The 18,653-nt window shown below is 58.0% G+C and overlaps 1 protein-coding gene across 1 annotated transcript; it reads right to left on the reverse strand.

The window, feature by feature from the left end:
* Nucleotides 1-6,232: 6,232 nt before the first annotated feature.
* Nucleotides 6,233-18,232, reverse strand: AGT (angiotensinogen). The gene is made up of 5 exons (XM_046027694.1): nucleotides 18,174-18,232; nucleotides 12,866-13,717; nucleotides 9,533-9,800; nucleotides 7,731-7,875; nucleotides 6,233-6,986 (listed from the first exon to the last, which is right to left on the reverse strand). The coding sequence occupies exons 2-5, from the start codon at nucleotides 13,692-13,694 to the stop codon at nucleotides 6,795-6,797; spliced, it is 1,434 nt and encodes a 477-aa protein (XP_045883650.1). The 5' UTR covers nucleotides 13,695-13,717; nucleotides 18,174-18,232; the 3' UTR covers nucleotides 6,233-6,794.
* Nucleotides 18,233-18,653: the final 421 nt, after the last annotated feature.

Consider the following 18,653-nt stretch of genomic DNA (forward strand, 5'->3'; position numbering starts at 1 on the left):
TGTGTGAATGTGTGTTCTGTTAGTTCGCTTTGCCTTGAAGAATCGTAATTGAGCAAAGGTTAAGGACGAACCAATGCATTTTTACAGGAAAACTAGAATGAATTTTTAGCCTAGGACATAGGAGTCAAACAACCGTCTCAGCGCAAGGACGTCTGTCTGGCCAGGGGGATGTGGTACCTGGAGGCCGTGTGCTCCCCGCCATCGTTTAGGGACCCCGGTTGCCTCCCAGCCGCCACCTCCATCCTGTGGCTTCCACATTCCCCAAGGGTGACTTCCTGTGTTGGTTCCTTGTGGCTTTTAACAAATTACCGCAAATGTGGTGGCTTAAAACGACAGAATTCTGTTCTCTCAGAGTTCTGAAGGCAGGGTTCCGAATGCGGGCGTCGGCGGGACCCTGCCCCCGAGGGCTCGACGGACACAGTCCTCCTTGCCTCTCCCACCTCTTGCATTAGCACAACTCAAGTCTCTGCCTCCCTCTTCCCAGGGCCACCAGTTCTTCCCTTACGAGAACCCTGTCCTTGCATTTAGGATCCACGTGCTTAATCTGGGAGGATCTTGTCATGAGCTCCTGAGCTGAATCATGTTTGCAAAGGCCTCTTGGCCGAGGTCACCGGGCACCAGGTCCAGGTTCCAAGAGTTCGGATGTGGGCAGACCTTCTGGGGCCACCATGCGGTCTCCCCCTCGGCGGCAGCCAACTGGGAAAGGAAAAGCACACGGAGGGCCAGGCCGGGGGGTGGTAGGGGTGGCCCCACGTGGGAGAGCCCTGCACACTCCCGTGACTGGAGCTCAGCCCGTGGGGACTGGGAACTGGTCTACTGTGTGTCCAGGAGGATCTAGAGATAGACGCTGATTCTGGAGCTGCTTCAGACACACACCCGCACTCCTGGTGGGCATCTGTACGGTGACTTTGCAGCATCCTGCGGCTTCTATAAGGAGTCGCCATCAGCAACTGAGCTTCTCGGTCACCAAGCACATGCGGAAAAGGCTGCCCCGGGGTCCTCAGGCCTCTCTTGGTGGGCTAAAGCAGGGCAGCCCGGGGCCGCAGAACTTTGGGTGCTCAGTCTTGCCCTACTGGCCACACAGTGACACGCAGACGTGACCTGCTGCGGAGATTGCCGAGACCTTCCTGTTCAAGTTCATTTTCCAGGACTCAGGACGACCGACTGCAGACATCAAGCAAATGGTAGATTCTTCAGCCAGCTCTGGGTGGGGAGGGGTTCTCTGAGGGCACCATTGATCTTCTCGGTGCTGGCACCTGGACCCACAGGAGAGACCCCTCCTCCTCTGCCGCCACACGCCCCAACGGAGGCTCCCCGCTGGGGAGAAAGCCGGCCTCTCCCTGTCCGTCTCCACCTCCTGCCTCAGGGTCAGCTGCTCTGAAGGAGATGCTGGCACTGACCCGTGCAGGTTCCCGGCAGCGCCCCCTTGACCGGCCGCTGGCGTCGTGTCGCCCGGCAGCGGAGGTGGGCCCTGTGCTCCCTTCCTGCAGCTGCCCGAGCGCCTCCATGCTCCGCTCAGCCTCATTCTCACGTTCACGCTGAACCTCAGAACACCCGGGGTTCTCTCTCTGATGGGGGGCCAAAACGCACTCTTAATCGTCGAGGTGAAAAACTCCAGCGTGATGCGGCAGCCACGACCTGAGTCACTCTCCCGCCTTGAACAGCTGAACAAGGCCAAGGTCAGGAGTGGTGCAGTGTGGACGCCGGGCAACAGCAGTGTCCGAGATCCCAGAGAGAAGGGAAAATGAGCCCCGTGTGGACGGCGGCCAGGCCCCAGCACAGGAGGACCCAGAGCCTGGCGACTCTGATTTGAGAGAGTTTGGAGTTGGGGGTGCTTGGGAGGCCAGAACTTGGGGGTAGAGCGTGGAGAGGAAGGAGGGCGGCTCTCGTTGTATAGCCGGATGCTGACTAGCCGTGTGGACAGGTGTGGGCAGGAGGCCACGGAGGCAAGGAAGGGGGCAGGTAGAACAATCCTCCGAGCTCGGGGGGCCTGGGAACAGTGTGTGTTCCCGGAATGGAAGGTTTCTCACAGGAGCCATGAGGAGGGTCCTCCAAGGGATATGGCCTCAGGGGTGGCACCAAATTAGCCTAAACTGCTGGTCTCGACCTGCTTAACGGAGCTTACAAACGAGCCTCCGAGGATAACTTTCCGGGTAACTCAACAGAAGTGTGCAGCAACTTGCAGGCAGGGAGGTGGGCCACGGGACCCCCACTCCCTTGAAGTGATGGAGTCAAAACACACGGGGTTTGAGGGTCTCCCTGAGGCACCCTGAACGTCTACTAGTTCTGCAGCTTTAAGGAATCACATGACCGGGGCGCCTGGGTGGCTCCGTCGGTTAAGTATCTGCCTCAGAGCTCTGGGATCGAGCCCTGCATCACACTCCCTGCTCAGCGCAGGGTCTGTTTGTCCCTCTCCCTTCACCCCTCCCCCTGCTGGTGCTCTCTGTCCCTCTCAAATAAATAATATGATCTTTTTTTTTTTTAAAGATTCTTTTAAAAATTTATTTATTTGAGAGAGGGTGAGAGAGAACATAACATGAGAGGGGAGAAGGTCAGAGGGAGAAGCAGACTCCCCATGGAGCTGGGAGCCTGATGTGGGACTCGATCCTGGGACTCCAGGATCATGACCTGAGCCAAAGGCAGTCACTCAACCAACTGAGCCACCCAGGTGCCTCAATAAATAAAATCTTTTAAAAAAACAAAACAAAACAAAAAACAAAACAAAAAAAACATGGGTGCCTGGGAAGCCTCTGCATTTGACTCAGGTCATGATCTCAGGGTCTCGGGATCAAGGCCCACATCTGGCCCTCCACTCAGCAGGGAGCCTGCTTCTCCCTCTCTCTCTCTGCCTACTTGTGATCTCTCTGTCAAATAAATAAATAAAATCTTTAAAAAAAAATCATACGGCAACCTGTGACCACACAAAAACCTGCACACAGATGTTTATAGCAGCTTTTATTCATAATTTCCAAAAAATATTGGAAGCAACCAAGTTGTCCTTCAGTATGGGGATGCCTGGCCCATCCAGGCAGCAGAATGTCATTGGTGCTAAAATGAAATGAGCTATCAAGCCATGAAGAGATAGGGAGGCATCTTGAATGCATATTGCTAAGAGAAGCCGATCTGGAAAGACTGCATACTGTAGGATTACAGCTACATGACCTTCTGGAAGAGACTGTCTCCCTAGGGAGAGGGTAAAAGGGTCAGTGGTGCCAGGAGTTGTGGGGTATGAACAGGTAGAGCACCGAGGGTTTTAGGACACCAAAAATCTCACCTATGAAGTATATGAGAACTCTGTAGTTTCTCTTCAGTTTTGCTGTGAGCCTGAAACTGCTCTAAAAAAATAAATCCTGTTAGAAAAAAAAGATCACATGGGATGATATTCACATCCACCATCTATGTAAAGCCCAAAGCCTTCAGTACATGTTTCAGAGATCCGAGTTTTTCAGTTTGGAAAGGTAACGTGATTTCCATCTCGGGTACCATGGGGCCGCATGGAACGCACCTGCTCATCAAACATGGATCTTCCTGCAGCAAACTGAGGACCCGTCACACTTCCATAAACTTCTGTAACTGAAGGATCTTAAGCAACCTCATGTCTGTTCAGGTTGCAGTTTGCTGCCAAAGGACTAACAAACAAAAGTCGTTTTCACTTCCTAAACTCAGTAAAGATTTGGGCTCTGATGCGCTTCCTTGGTGGGCAGGGAAGCACACTGGGCCACCGTCCCTGCCGCCCCGCCCGTGCCCAGGCTGCAGGGGATCGCAGCTGCGGAATCATGCCCGTGTCTACGGGAGGGACGCTTGGCACCCCCAGGAAGACTTAGAACTGAGTGAAGAACGGTGTAAGAGAGACCCCCAGAAGTGATAGCTGTGCGTGAAGCAATCTGCAGAATGTTGGTATTTTGTATCCTGGGAACATGCTGACCCACTGCCCGTTTATAAAAGAGCTGGAGGACGAAAGCAGCCGTGGGGGGGTTGGCAACCCCGTACTCCTAGCAACCGCCCCGAGCCCCAGCGGCCCCAGCAGCCAGAGAAACGCGCTCGTCAGCTGCCAGCTGCTTTCTAAAATACGGGGAAGAACACTGACGTCCCCTTCCTCCGGCTGCAGCGTGACCATGCGTGTCTCCGTGAGCCGCCTCGAGACCACGGTTCACAAGTCACGGTGACAGCAGTGACGGCGGCTCAGGCTCCCTGCCGGCACCGGTGTGTCGCTGCAGGGACGAGCTGCACCCATAGCTCACGCACCCGTCTAGACCACTTTCCAACCGCAGTCGCTTCAGGAACCACGGGAGACGCTGTCAGGGTTAGTTCCGACTGAAGATGCGTCCTCCCCCTGAGAGCGGGAATCCGGGAGCCGGTGCTGCTGGCTGTGGCCCCGGCCCTTCTAGAGGCTTGTGCTGGGAAGGGGATTCTGCGCTGGCTGTAACCTGAAGTCCTGTGTGCATCACGGGCCACGGGAAGATGCAGACCTGGACTCCAGGGCCTGGGTGGGACCCGAGGCTCTGCGTCCCCAACACGCACCACGTGCTGGGCTGAGTTGTGAGAGTCTCAGGCACGCCTGCCTCCTGAACGTCCGGCTTTCCCCAGAGCCCTGGCGTCTCCTAGCCATTCCAGAAAGCCCAAGCCAGAGAAGACTTGGAGGGCAGCTTCTGCCCCACACTGGGCAGAGGGAAGAGGGACCCAGGGAGCGCAGAGCGTGGTGGAAAATAAGCCAGGGCTGGCCCAGCGGGGTAGGGGCTGCTTCGGGAATCGAGTCTCTGCCAGCTATGGAAAGGGGGCCCCTGAGCAGCACCCACAGTTCATTAACATGCCGCGGGGAGGGCTCAGGGCATGTGGATCGCTGCGTCTTCGACGTGACCGTGCAAAGCGCTCGTGCCGTGTCGCACTCATCCCCCTGGGGGCCCATATCGCTCAGGCTGACGTCGTGAGGTTTGGGGGATTGTGGGGGATTAGGCACCCCTTGCTCAGGTTCTTTCACGTTCTGGAAGGAGGCAGCCGACCGCAAGCCTTAGAACTTTCAAGCATCCATCCGGATCGGTGTGACGTGTCTGGGGCCTCCTTGTGCAGCCAGAAGGCGAGGCTGATCTGAGGGAAGGGGAGCTGGGGGCGGGGGGATGGGAGGGGCCAGGAACTGAAATGATCCCCAGCAGAAAGCTTCGCCAGCAGCTGTAGAGATAGGGATGGGTGCTGCCTGCACCCCCAAAACGTTTGCCACTGGCATGATGGGGTTATTTCTCATTTATTCGTTCAAGGATTTCCCACTTGGCACAGAAGGGCAGGGGGCCCCAGAGAGGGGAGGTCACCTGCTCTGGGTCGCGGACAGCGTTGGATGTGGGCTTCCTGCTCAGCCCATCCATCTCTGGAACCCATGCCCCTAAGCCCCTACCATGCTGCCTCTCACGTGCCTGGCCCAGCTGTCCCCTGGGTCCCGGAGCAGGGGGGTGTGTGCCAGACTAGCCGGGCACTGGAACGTGAGGGGGACGCTCTGTCCGCTCCGGACTGTGGGCAGCGCAGCCGTGGTGTGAGCGGAACACGGGTGCTTCTGCCCCCACCACTGTGTCCGCAAACGGAGAGACCAGGCTCGACTCGGAGATGGTCACCCCCGCTGTCACCCCAGACACTTGGCCGGCCGCCGCATGCCCCTGGGCCCTCGTCGGTGGGCCCCGTAGTCCGTAGCCTGCCTGGTCCTTTCAGTGCCGGTGGAGGCGGCCGGAGAGAGCGCTGTATGTACATCAGGAAACGGGTTCATTGTCGTCAGCACCACCATCAACCCTGTGTCCCCGGAAAGGAAGAAGTGCCCATGGGCCCTGTTCCTTCCCGGCTGCACGTAGGGGCCTGAGGCCTCCCCCATGCACCCACCTGCCGCTTAGGGACGGAAACGTCCAGAAGCAAACTTCTCCACGTGATGGCTAAGTCCTGGCCCACACCTTCCGTGGAAATACGCCCCAAATATGGCTCAAAGCCCTAGAAAGGACTTGGTGTGTACAATCTGTCAGCTAATGGCAGGTTTTTGTTTTTCTGTGAAGGAAAGAATTTCTTTTTCTTTTAAATTTTATTTATTTGATATGTTTATTTTATTTATTTACTTATTGACAGAGAGTGGACGCGAGAGAGAACAGGAGTGGGAGGAGGGGCTGAGCAGGGAGCCCAATGTGGGGCTCGATCCCAGGACCCCGGGATCATGACCTGCACCGAAGGCAGACGCTCAACCAAGGCACCCAGGCGGCCCAAGAATTTTTCTTTTGTTTATTGTTGCAAGACATTTATTAATAACACAAGGGATAATTAGCCGTGGTATTACATTCTAACATAAATTCAGGCGCTTGTGTTTTTCCAAGATCACAGCACCCTGGGAAAGAAGCCCGGGACCAACAAAGGCTAAGGCGTCACGGGGACGGCGGCTCGGTGGCTCAGCGGCTCACGCCTCCCCAACCGATCTACGCCCAGGGCAGGGAAAACCGTGGGATTGTAAAACCCAATTCCTGTTCTCTGATAAAAAGGAAACAATTTCCGGCTTCACCATCCAGTTGGTCTGTTCAGACTTTTTCCTGAACAGTTGTCCTATACTAAATTCCGGTTCCTGGTACCCCCCCACGTGGCCCAGGAGAAGCGGAAGAACCCGGTAGGCCTTCTGCCTGCAGGTCCCGCTGCTCGTTAGAGGGGAGGGGAACGGCTTTCTCCGGGCTCGAAGCTGACTCGCTGGAAGGCGGAGTGGAAGACAGGCGACAGATCAGCGCGGCTCGGGGCCGCTGCCCTGCTCGCGGTGACTGCCAGGTCTGCGGGCGGGCTGGGCCTCACACCGCACTCAGCGGGTTGGTCACACGGCCCAGGAAGTGCAGGGCCGTGGAGTCCTGCTCGTAAATGGCAAACAGGAACGGGCGGTTCAAGGTCACCTCCAAGGCCTTGGGCCCATCCGGCTGCGGGGCAGACTCTGTGGGCTGCTCTCCCTCGTCTGCTTTTAGTTCCAAAAGGATGCTATTCAGCACCTGCAAAGCAGCAAGCGTTGGGAGAGCTCCTGACAGCCCTCGGGGCCCAGGGAGAGGGTGCAGGACAGCTGTTTCTCCAGCCCCCCCATGCCATACATGCCCCTCGGCGTAGATGGCTCCCACTCAGCCAGAGCATCCCTCCAACCCACCGGTCTCACACTTGCCACCTCACTTTCCAGGACAGAACCCCAGGCCCCTTGGCTGTGGTCCGCCATTGCTCGGTTCATTCTACAAATTTAGCAGCAGGACTGATGCTCCCCAGCAGTGATCTCTAAGGCCAGAACAGCAAAAGGCCCCCTTCTTCCCAGTACCCAACCCGGTGCCAGCACTTCCAGGCCCCCCAGCTCCAGGGAGACATCATTCAGGCAGAGGGATGGTCTGACTCTTGCTGAGTGTTCCCTGGAGCATGCAGCTCTGGCAGGGCTCGCACTGGGTCTTTATCCCATGGCCTGAGTCCCGACCCTGCTGTGGGATCTGGGAAGGACCCCGAGGCTAGGCCATGCTGGGCAGAGCCAAAGACACATGGTGGGGAAGGGTTTGCTGCTCTCCGCCTGTCCCTGCAAAGCCCCGGAAAGTTCTGGTCACTTCTCTCCCACCCCGGGTGCACAGCCCCATAGCCATGCTCTCCTCCGCTCCTCCCCTGCCTGCACCGCAGAAGCTCTCTCTGTGTCCCTTCCATCTCCACCTCCCCCGCTGTGAACACACGGAATCACTCGGGCCAGACATCACCGGCACAGACAGTACCTTTCCGACTCGGAGGTCGTCATCGCTGATTTTGCCCAGGTTCGCCTCGGCCCCCAGCAGGGTGGGCAGCTTGGCCTGGGCCAGCAGGTCCCGCAGGTCGTAGGAGGCTCGCAGTGTCAGCTGGGGCACGGTCAGGCGCATGGTCCTGCGGGGGTGACACACGCTTAGGAAGTCCCGGGTGGCTCCCCCTGGGAGGCCCTGGGGCCCCCCGCCCAGCTAGGGAAAGTTCGTCCGCAACAAGTACAACAAAAAACTCTCGTGTCCTTGGAAATACTGTGAGAAGGATATGTGCTTCAAGTAGCGCTCAGTGGGGTTGGCCATGAGTTGTCCTTCGTTCTACCCTGGTTTTCAGCCGGCCGCATCAAAGCAGGACTATGTGGATAATTGTAAAGTGCTGCTCTCTGAAATAACGCAGCGTGTCTCACTACCACCGTGCAGTGGCATTCATGACACAGAAGGACCGTGGAGGGGAGAGCGATGGGAGGAACGGCCCGTTCCTGATCTCCAGGCGGTCGTGTTGCTGACATCAACTCAGCCGACTTGCCTGTAGGGCCTCTGCCTTCCGTTGGCGTCCCCGAGAGCCCGGGGATGTTTCCCGTGACCCCCGAAGCCTTCATGGGATTTACGCGACACCCACACCCATACATTACCCACAGCAGCCGGACAGTGGAAGTGACCCAAGCATGCACGGACAGACGGCGGGACGAACGAAACCTGTCTGTCCGTCTAACAGAACATCAGCCATAAGAGAAGGGAATCCCGACCCGCGCTGCCACACGGGCGAGCCCTGAGGACGTCATGCCAGGTGAAACAAGCCTGTCGCAAAAGGACAGACATTGTACGAGTTCGCTCCTCTGAGGTCCTAGAACGGACACATTCACAGAGAGCAGAGGCAGAGCGGCCACAGCCAGGGTCTGGGGGAGTGGGGTGGGGGTGGGCAGGCTGCATTTCCACTGGGGAAGCTGAAAACGTTCTGGAGACAGACGGTGGGGAGGGGGCTCACACCAGTGTGGGGTGCTTCATGCCATTGAATGGTGACCTTAGAGATGTACGCATGGTACACTTGCCATTAGGCATTTACCGTCAGCACAACCAAAACTGATTTCCAAAGGAGCGTTGCCCTCGGGAGGCCAGTGTGTCCCTGAGTGATGGTCTCAGAGCAGGTTTCCGGACCCCACTGCTCTGGGCTGCGGACGAGGGTCAAGCGCAGCGCGCCAGCGCACAGGAATGGCTTTCTTCCCGCCAGTTGGAAAGAGGAGCGAACGACTCGGGCAGCAAAGCGGGGAGCTCTGGACTAAAGGACAGCTCCCCAGGGAATCCTCTCCCCCAGGCCTCCCAGAGGGGTCCGAACCCTTCTGGGAAGCTCTGGGAATGCAGCAGACTGGGGATGGGGGAGGGAGCGGGGTGGGGGAAGGGTGGCATGGTTGGTGGTCCTGGCATCAAAAGGTCCCCACTTTGGGGCGGATTGAAACGCAGTCCTCCAAAAACAGCGGGTAAGCCCAACCCCAAGGAAATCACACTCCCCACTCCTTTCCCTCTCCTGCGCCCAGAGAGAGACGACACCTGCAGAGCTAGGTGGACGGGTGGACAGATGGACAGGTGATGCGTGAACGCACAGGCCTTCTGCTCCAGAACAGCAGGGCCCCCCGGCCCCTCCCCATCCTGAGTCCAAGGCTCAGCCAACACCCACACATCTGCTCCCCCCACGTCCCGTCCTGCCCTGGGCAGACGGATGGGCCCAGCTCCCCACTGTCCACGGGGAGCCGCCCCAGAGATGGCAGCCGGTGTCCCGGGAGCCGTACCGGGGAGACAGGTTCTTCAGCCACGTCAGGAATTTGTGCTGGAAGGTGAGGGTCTCCACCTTCTGCAGGCTCGAGGCGCCGTGGGGCTGGACCAGCAGCAGGCAGGCGCTCTTGCTGAGGGGCACCCGGGTCACGGAGAGGTTGTTCTGGGCGTCGTTCCAGTGCTGGAAGGTGCCCGTGCCCGAGAGCATGGGGACCGACACTGAGGTGGCGTTGTCCACCCAGAACTCCTGCGGCCCCCCCAGCAGGGAGAAGCCCTTCAGCCGTCCTGGAGACCCAGAGAGGAGACAAGGAGGGGCGGGTCAGCCGAGGCAGGGGCAGGCAGATGCGCTCAGGGCTGGGGACACCACGGGGAGAGCCGAAGCCCAGCCTGTGCCGCAGCCTCCCCCGGCAAACCCCGGGCCGCAGGGCATCTTCCCACCCCTGCGCTTTGCAGGCCCTACCCTGTACCCCAAGGGCCAGTCGAGTCTTCGTCCTGCGAGAGCCAACCGTTTGAGATCATGACGGTGACGCTAACGGCCCGTGGTGAAGACATTTGACACGCCAGGTGCCGCTCTGAGATTTTACACCTGTCACCTTAAAGGCCCACAGAGGAAACCAGGGACCTTAGGCCACCATGAACTGACCAGGTAAACTCATCCCAGACCTGTCCTGGCCCAAAGCCTGCAGCCCGCCACACTCACTGGCTTCTTTTTTGAAATAAACTTCATTTTTTAGTTAGGTTCCTAGCATATAGGGGAAGGGATAGAGTCTCCCCGCAAACCCATCCCCACCCCAAGCACAGCCTCCCGGGCTATCCGCAGCCCCACCGGAGCGGGACGTCCGTTAACACGGACGACCCCCCACAGACACATCACTGTCACCCAGAGTCCAGGGCTGACATGAGGGCTCACTCTCAGGGCCGTACATTCTATGGGGCTGGACAGACGTGCCGTGACCTGTGTCCACCATCCCGGCGTCACCCAGAGCAGCTTGGCGGCCCCACGCAGCCTCGCGGCACGCGCGCATCTCCCTCTGGGAGCAGTGTCTGCTGCCACAGGCTCCCCGGCTGCAGTCGGGACGCAGAGCTAAGCACACCTCCCACAATCAGGCTCCACGCGCTGCCCAGGACAGACACAGGACCTGGTGCGAGCCGTGGCTCGGAGCAAAGTGCTCAGTGCAAGCTCGCCCTGGGCCCTGGGGGATGGGGGCAGCCCCGTGTGGGGGCCTCCCCGGGGGCTGCGTGAGGGGTGGCCGAGGGGTGCGGCCCACTGGCTCCGCTGTGCCGGAAAGAGGGGAAGACGCCTGCTGAACGCCCTGTCCCGGGGGGTCCCCCGTGACTGTACCAGGCTCCCCAAGGAGGCCCTCAGTGCTGGCCCACCAGGCCTGGCCGGAGACCTGTAGATTTAGGGAAAGAAAGGACTAAATCTTTTCCCACCCAAACAGAAGGATGTGAGAGTCTGAACAGAGGTGGCTTCCCCTCCTGGACGCTCCGCTGAAAAGCACAGAATCCATCCTCACCCAGAGGTTAAGTAAATCTCTCGAGGTTAAGTCAACTGGTGTTGTGGAACCTGCCAGAGCCAGGCCAGTTGGGATGAGCACAGGGCCTGGGCAAAGGGCGCCCTATAGCTCAGGGGCTCCCAACCCCCGAGGCCTTGAGAGCCGGGAACGTCCATCTGGGCGCTGAGGTCGTGGTCACGGAACATCATTACCAAAGAGGCACTTCGAGCTCCCCAGAGAGACAACCTTCGGCTTCGTAAGGCAGCCGCGCGGTGCTGGGCAGGGAGGGGCTGTGCGTCTCTGTTGGATGGAAACTGAGGCCCAGAAAGGTCAAGGGGCAAGATCAGAGAGTGGGCATGGTGGGGCTGGCCGAGTGTCCAGGCACCTGTGGCTCTCCAGCTTTTGGGGGGGTGGCAGGACTTTCTCAGTGAGCGTCCTCCTGGGGCTCCTCCTGGGAACAGCAGGCTGAGGCCGCGCATCCCCCCCTCTGTCCTCCAAGGGGGGTGGGGGCAGCCACCCTCAGCAGGAGGGCACCTGTACTGGCCTCGGTTCCTGGGTCCGTCGTCTTCCCCCTGCACCCAGAACGGGCTGGAGGTCCTCCCCCGTGGGGGTTTACAGACTTGCAGGATGTTTTCAGAGTGAGACAAGAGTCATGCTCTATTACACCTCCATGTCTCTGGTTTCATCTCTCTGCTGTGGCTCCCTTGGCTCGCAAACACGCCCTGCCCATCACCTGTCAGTCTGCAAGGTCACTGCCTCAGCAGTGCTCCCGGGACAGTGGGCCCGTTGCATCACCTTCCCGGGACCCTCCCCGCCTCCCATGCACACAGCCCCAGCCCGGTGGCCTGGATGCCCTCCGACCAGAACACTTTGCCTGCTCCGGCACCCAGCACCCTTCCCAGCATCACATCCCAAAATCTGGCTGGACCCCTCTTTCGGGCTGTGCCTCCCACAGGTCCCATCCCCGCTGGGCTCTGGCCAAACAGAGCCGCCCTTGCTCTGGTTCCTGGCCCTGAACTTGCCAGCCTTTTTGCTCACACATTTGTCCTTCCACAGCCTGGCACCCCTCACCATCCCCAGACCTCTGTCCTCTCCCCAGGGACCCTCCCTCCTCCGAGGGCCTGGCGCCCCAGAGTGCCTTTTCAGGGCACATTTCCCGAGAGCTCTGCAGCTGGGGCACTCGGCCGTGGGTCGATCTCCCCTCTTGAACGTCAGTAGGCAACCCGGGTTCCAGACCTGTGCGTCCTTCCTCCCTGGCCCCCTGAGACGCCCAGCTCAGGGGCATGCACGTATTAGGTCTTCAACGATCAGTTGTTGAATGAGTAAACTATCTTTGCGGGGATTTGGGGAGGGGGAGAAGTTCTAACGGCTCCCAGCATGAAAGTGGCATAAGGAAGCAAACTGGGTATTTTTGCAAAGACATTGACCTTCTCAAGAGACAAGAGACACTCCTGAGTATGGAGATGGACCACCGGGCCGGGAGGTGTGGTTTTGGATCTCAGGACCCCGACTTGTGGCCGTGCCTTCTTAAGGAGGTCACTGTGGGTTTTCCCTGCAGGCAGTAGCGCTGCTTTACCACGTCCCAAAGGGATTAAATGATCAGGGTACAAGGGAGTACTAGAGCCGCTGCACACAGTAGGACAGCAGGTGGCTAGCCGGATGCTCATCCAAGAAGCCCCTTGGACAGCCTCTACCGGCTCCTTGAGAGTGACACCCAGGGACTCCCCACGTTCTCACCCTGCCCGTCCCCAAGGCCCGGCCCTGCTGAGCCGAATACTGGACACTAAGTCTGCAGTCACAGAGAACTGTCCCCCAGGGCACCCGCCCTGAGGGCACCCCCGGGCTTTGCCTTACCTTGGAAGTGGATGTAGGCGTTGAAAAGCAGGGTGCTGTCTGGGCTGACTCCTGACAGGGGTCTGTCCATTTCCCACCCTGTCACTGCCTGCATGAACCTGTCGATCTTCCCAGCAGCAACGTCTGGGTCCGCGGACAAGTCCAGAGAGCGCGGGAGGGTGACGGGGGCAAAGGGCGCTAGGCCCCGCACAAAAGGCTGCTTCAGGCGCAGGCCAGGGGCTGTGAACAGGCCCAGCACCGTGGAGAGGAGCAGTGCGGACCGGCCGCCGGCCTCACCCTCGGCGACCAGAAGGGCCTGGATGGTCTGCAGGGCGGACAGCACCTTGTGGCCATCCAGCCGGGAGGTGCAGCTCTGGTCCTCCCCAGGGACGCCCAGGAACGCCTGCAGTCTGCCGGCCGTGGGGTCCAGCGCGCCCAGGTAGAGAGAGGCCAGCGTGCCGAAGAGGGTCGTGGGGGACAGGACGGTCCCGCTGGCCGCGCTCCCGCACTCGCTCAGCGCCCTGTACATGTGGAAGCCCAGGAAGTTGAGCATCATGCCCACTTTAGCCGCCCGCATCCGGTCCTCCTCCTCCAGCTTCCCGGCGGCCAGCACCAGCTGCTCCCGGAGCGTCTCCTCGTCCACCGGGGACGTCTTGGCCTGAATCGGGACGGGCGTGAAGGTCAGCTCCTTGGGCATCTCTGGGCCGGGTTTCTCCAGCTGCTCACAGCTGCTCTTGCTGTAGACGAGGAGGTGGAAGGGATGGATGTACACTCGGTCCCCAGCGGCCAGGCCGGCCCAGGCCACAAGGCAGAGGATTGCGGCCCCTAGGCCCACTCCGGCAGGAGCCATCTCCGGCAGGGGCGCTCGCTTCCCTGAAACAGCATTTCGTGCAGGGCGACAGGTTACTAAGCGCGTTAGTGCCCGCCAGCCGGACGTCTAGCTGTTCCGTGTTCCCTGCGGTCATGAACCCAGGAGAAATCTATCCGGGTCTACGCACCTCGAAGAGAAGCGACAGATTCCAGGCTCTGAAGAAAATATCTTTGTGAGCCACGATGAGCTATCATGGGCTGAGCTGTGCCTTTTGGGGGGGGGTGGTATTTTGGGGTTGGTTTTGTTTTGTCTGATTTTTATAATGCGGAGAATGTCTCGATGGTAAGACATGGGTAGATTTTAAACAGAAATACCAAAATGTCCGTTACATCAAGTAAAAATGTACACAAATGTTTTCACAAAATGTTGTTAAGCGCTTCTCTTCAAGAATATGCGACTGACAGATAGTATTTTTTACCTTGGGTTAATCAGTGATATCATGGGTTAGTCATAATTATATGTTTAATAAAGAGTAATATGGGGGGGGCGCCTGGGTGGCTCAGTCGTTAAGCATCTGCCTTCGGCCCAGGTCATGATCCTGGGGTCTTGGGATCGAGCCCCACGTCTGGCTCCCTCCTCAGTGGGGAGTCTGCTTCTCCTTCTCCCTCTACACACTCCCTACCTGCTTGTGCTCCCTCTCTCCATCTCTCAAATAAATAAATAAAATCTTTTTTTAAAGAGTAATATGGAAATATTTAAACTTCTTTTTGCCTTTACTGAATTTTATTTTTTTTATTAGTTGTATTGACATATAATGTATTATTAGCCCCAGGGGTGCATGTCTGTGAATCGCCAGGCTTACACACTTCCCAGCACTCAGCATAGCACGTACCCTCCCAATGTCCATAACCCCACCCCCCTCTTCCTATCCCCCTCCCGCCGGCAACCCTCAGTTTGTTTTGTGACATTAACAGTCTCTTACGGTTTGTCTCCCTCCCGATCCCATCTTGTTATACTTATTTTTGAAGGAACTTTGATTTTAAAATAAAATTCGCCTTGTTGCCTTAAAGTTTTTAACTTCCTATGTTGAAGTCCTAAATCCCGCTACATCAAAATGTACAGTATTGGGAGATAGAGTCTCTAAAGAGGTAATTTCGGTTAAATGGGGTCATTGGGATGGGCCCTCATCGCATTTGACTGGTGTCCCTCTTAGAAGAGATTAGGACACAGACACACAAACGGAAGACCCTGGAAAGACAGGGAGAAAACAACCATCTACAAGCCAGGGAGAGAGACCTCAGAAGAAACATCTGTCAACATCTCAGCTTGGACTTGGAACAGGTATGAGAGATGAAGGTTCTCCCAGAAGGAGCTCATCAGTACTTGTCGCTGCCCGAAATACGAGAGAACAGATTTCTGTCGTTGAAGGGACCCAGTCTGTGAGACTTTGATACGGCTGCCTCTGTCTATGAGCTTCCCCTAGAAAACCAGCCGTGGAGCAGACGGCGAGTCTCCAGGAGGCCTCCTAGCCCTGGGGTAGGTGGAAACCAGTTTGGGATAGGAGACTAAGACGCACAGAGGGTTTTTTTTCTATGTTATAAGTTGGTCTGGCGAGAACGATCTGTGCAGTCCCAGCCTAGGAGATGTACGCCTCATTCCCCAGACCAGGTGCGTCATGTAAGAACAGACCTGTTCCAAATGGGTAGAATGTGACAGTTCCCAGAAGCCCCTGCCCACAGATTCCCCAATCCAGTCCTTGGCTGTTCATGCGAGGAAGGAAAGCTTTCACCCCTTTGCAGACACAGAAAGGGGAGTTCTGAGGCATAAAGAAAAGTTCCCGAGGTCACACAGCAAAGCGTGTAACAGAACAATTCAGACCTGCGTTTATTCTCACCGGTCAGTCCCAAGCCCGGTTCCCACTGGTCTCACTGGGGGAGACTTAGAAACTGTGAAGTCCGTCTCCCCCTGCCCCCGGAGATGCCAGTTACAATGGCCCTGAGGTGTGGCCCGGGAAGGGGTTTCTCAGCCCCACCGTGGCCCCCACAGGCGGCTGGCGGTGAGCACCAGAGGCTCAGCCTGAAGCCCTGGTGTTTGCACCTGTCCCAGCGCCCCAGGCCGGTCCGCGACTGTGTCCTGCACGTGGGGGACTATGTCCTGCGCGGTGGATCCCCGTGGAGCCCGACACCAGCCCCACCAACGTCTCTCACCGACAGCCGGTGGTGTTGGTCTGCGCTGGGGCCGGGGATAGTTTTTTAAAAACGTCCCAGGTGAGTCTGATGTGCAGCCTTGAAGTGGAACCTCCCTGTGCCCTAGACGTGGGTCTCTGTCATTGGCAGGAGGATTTCTGGCACCTTTCTCTAGCGCCCTGCGATTCTGCTCCCGCCTCGCCTCTCGATGAGAGAGAATGTGGCAAACAAGGTTCTTGGGCTGGCTCGGCCGACCTAGGACCCGTGTTCATGGCGCGGGTTCCTTCACTCCCAGTCATTTCCATGGTCTCGCACTCACTTCTGGTGAAGCCGCGGACTGCATTGCCAGCTTCGTCCTTCGTGCTCCCGTCCTCATCCTCACTCATCCCCCTGCCCTCCCAGGGCAGCCCTGGAACTGAGGCGTGAGCTCAAGTTCACCTTGACGCCTCCATCTTTCCTGCACACCCAGGCATACCCAGTTACCCCCTGACGTTGGCGCTCCGCGCTCCTCTCCTGGGTCTGGTAACCTACACCCGCTTTCAACTCACGAGCATTGTGTGTTTAGTTCTGCTCTGGTCATCAAACACCAAAGGAACTTTGACTTCTGACCTCAGCCACTGCTTCCCCCCCTCCCTGCGCATGTGACCCAACCCTCGTTCTCATGAGAAGCCACACGACATACAAAAATGGAACAGAACGTTCTCCTTCCCGTCCAGACGGACCTGCGTTGCCAGCTCTTGCCTCGTGTAAAAAGCCGAAGCACTCTGAGTTATCAGGGGAACCCTGTAGAAGCGGAGGGCTGGAGAATCTGGCAGAAGTGGCCCCAGTCCCGGGCTGGGGCCACGCAGGTAAGCACAGCCCCCTCCCTGCTTTGCCAGTCCCACACGGCACACGCACCGTCTACAGCGAAACAATTTCATGGTCACGGTCCGGGGTGGGGGCTGCTGTGTGTTGCTCTCAGCTGGCATCAGTGGCTGCCGTACTGACCGGTCCCTAGCAGCCCACTGCACGGTCTCAGAATAAACGGGGCTTCAGGCTCCTGTGGATCGGCCCTCCTCCGGCACCCCTGCCCAGTCTCCTCTCCGTATCCCATTGTGGTTCTGTGGCTTCATGAAACGGTGAGATCGGCAGCCAACACTGGTCTAATGCCTATCATTGCCAGGCAGTGTTCTAGCACTTTCCATGGACTCGTTTCATCCTGTTAAGGCTTCCGTGACACTCCATTTCCTGCTGTAACTGTCCCCCACCACGCCTGACCCCCTGAACTCACTTACCCTGCTTTACTTCCTCTCCCCACAGCACTGACCCCCTTATGACCTTATAAATAATTAATTATTGTGCATTTATTTGTTTGGTGTTCATCGCCTGTCTCTTCCCACATGAAGGCAAACCCCGAGAGAGTGGGGTTCTTGCTCCATTTTTTCTCTGATACATATACCACATTTCCCGAAATGTTCCTGGGACGTAGTACGTACTCGATAAACCGTTGTTAAGTGGATTAATGAATGCTGTTTTGCAGAGGAACAGAGAGGTTCCGTGACTTGCTCAAGGTCACGCAGCTAAGTGAGAGACAGAACTAGGATTCAAACCCAGACCCCCTGATGCCATAGTCCACACACTTCAGCACCCATCTATAGTTCCTCTTGAACAATAAGAATCTGTCTTTGTAGTTTCTCTTAAAGTTTAGAAAGCACTTTCACATTATATTAGCTCTCTGAGTATACCCCTAGCTCATGAGCAAGGGAGGCCAGGCATCACTGTTTGCCCCATTTTATAGATGGGCAAACCGAGGCTCGGGGATACAAAGTGATGAGTTGAGGGCACCCAAGCCTCGAACCCAGGGCCAGAGGCAGCACTCCTGGGGGAGCTGCAGGGAGACAGACCTGCAGGTGACTCCTCACCTGAGCCTGTGGGGATGGAGACAGGGACGCAGCCCCCGGCTATCTGAGGCTGCTCCCCGCCCACCTCCCCGCTCCTGCCCCTGCACAAGCCTGGCGCTTCTTTCTGACTCTAGCCTCCCCACCCCCTCGCCGTGGCTTTGCTCCTGACCTAGCCCTGCTCAGAGACAGCAGGGGACCCGGCCACCCTGCCCTACAGCTGGGGAGGGGGTGCAGTTCCTCTGTTAAGACCTGGGGTGGCAAGGGGGAGGACAGCCCATGAGCGGACGTCTGATGTGACAGAGGGGGACACATCGGCGTCGTCTTCAGTAGTGATCCCCCCACAGCGCCTGTCACCACGCACCCCTGCCCTCCGGCTCCCAGCCGCTCCCACCAGAGACCCCCTCCTCCCAGCAGAACTCAGCTGCCCTGACAGGGATGGGCTCCCCGCTTACCTTCTCCTCGAGTCCCCAAAACAAGAGCAGCCTCTTCCCCTGGCTGGGCCCAGGCCCTATTTATATCGGAGGGGTGGGGATGGAGCCGTTCCCAGACCGTTCTGTGCCCAAGCTGGGGAGGAGGGCGGTGACATCACTTGGCCCGACCGTGGGGGTGGGGGCCTCAGGCAGCCCGGCGGCTAGGGGACGGGCGCCAGAGTGACTCTTGGGCTGGGACTCCTTCCAGGAAGTCAGAGTGATCGATACACACTTTCCGTGCCGAACAGCATGAGCCGGCAAGCTGTGGAGTTACACATTTACCCTAGCTCACCTGCCCTGGGGCTGCGGGGACGCACACGGGGGATCCCATGTAAGTGTGTGTAGGTGTGATGGGTCTCTAGCCTGAGGTGTGACAGCCCCCCGGGCCTTCTGACAGAGCCCTCTTGAGATGTGCTTCTGAGAGTCCCCAAGAATGTGCTTGAGTCCCCAGTGGGCAGGAGA

The sequence above is a fragment of the Meles meles genome, chromosome 13, assembly GCF_922984935.1.
Source record: "Meles meles chromosome 13, mMelMel3.1 paternal haplotype, whole genome shotgun sequence".
Lineage (NCBI taxonomy): Eukaryota > Metazoa > Chordata > Mammalia > Carnivora > Mustelidae > Meles > Meles meles.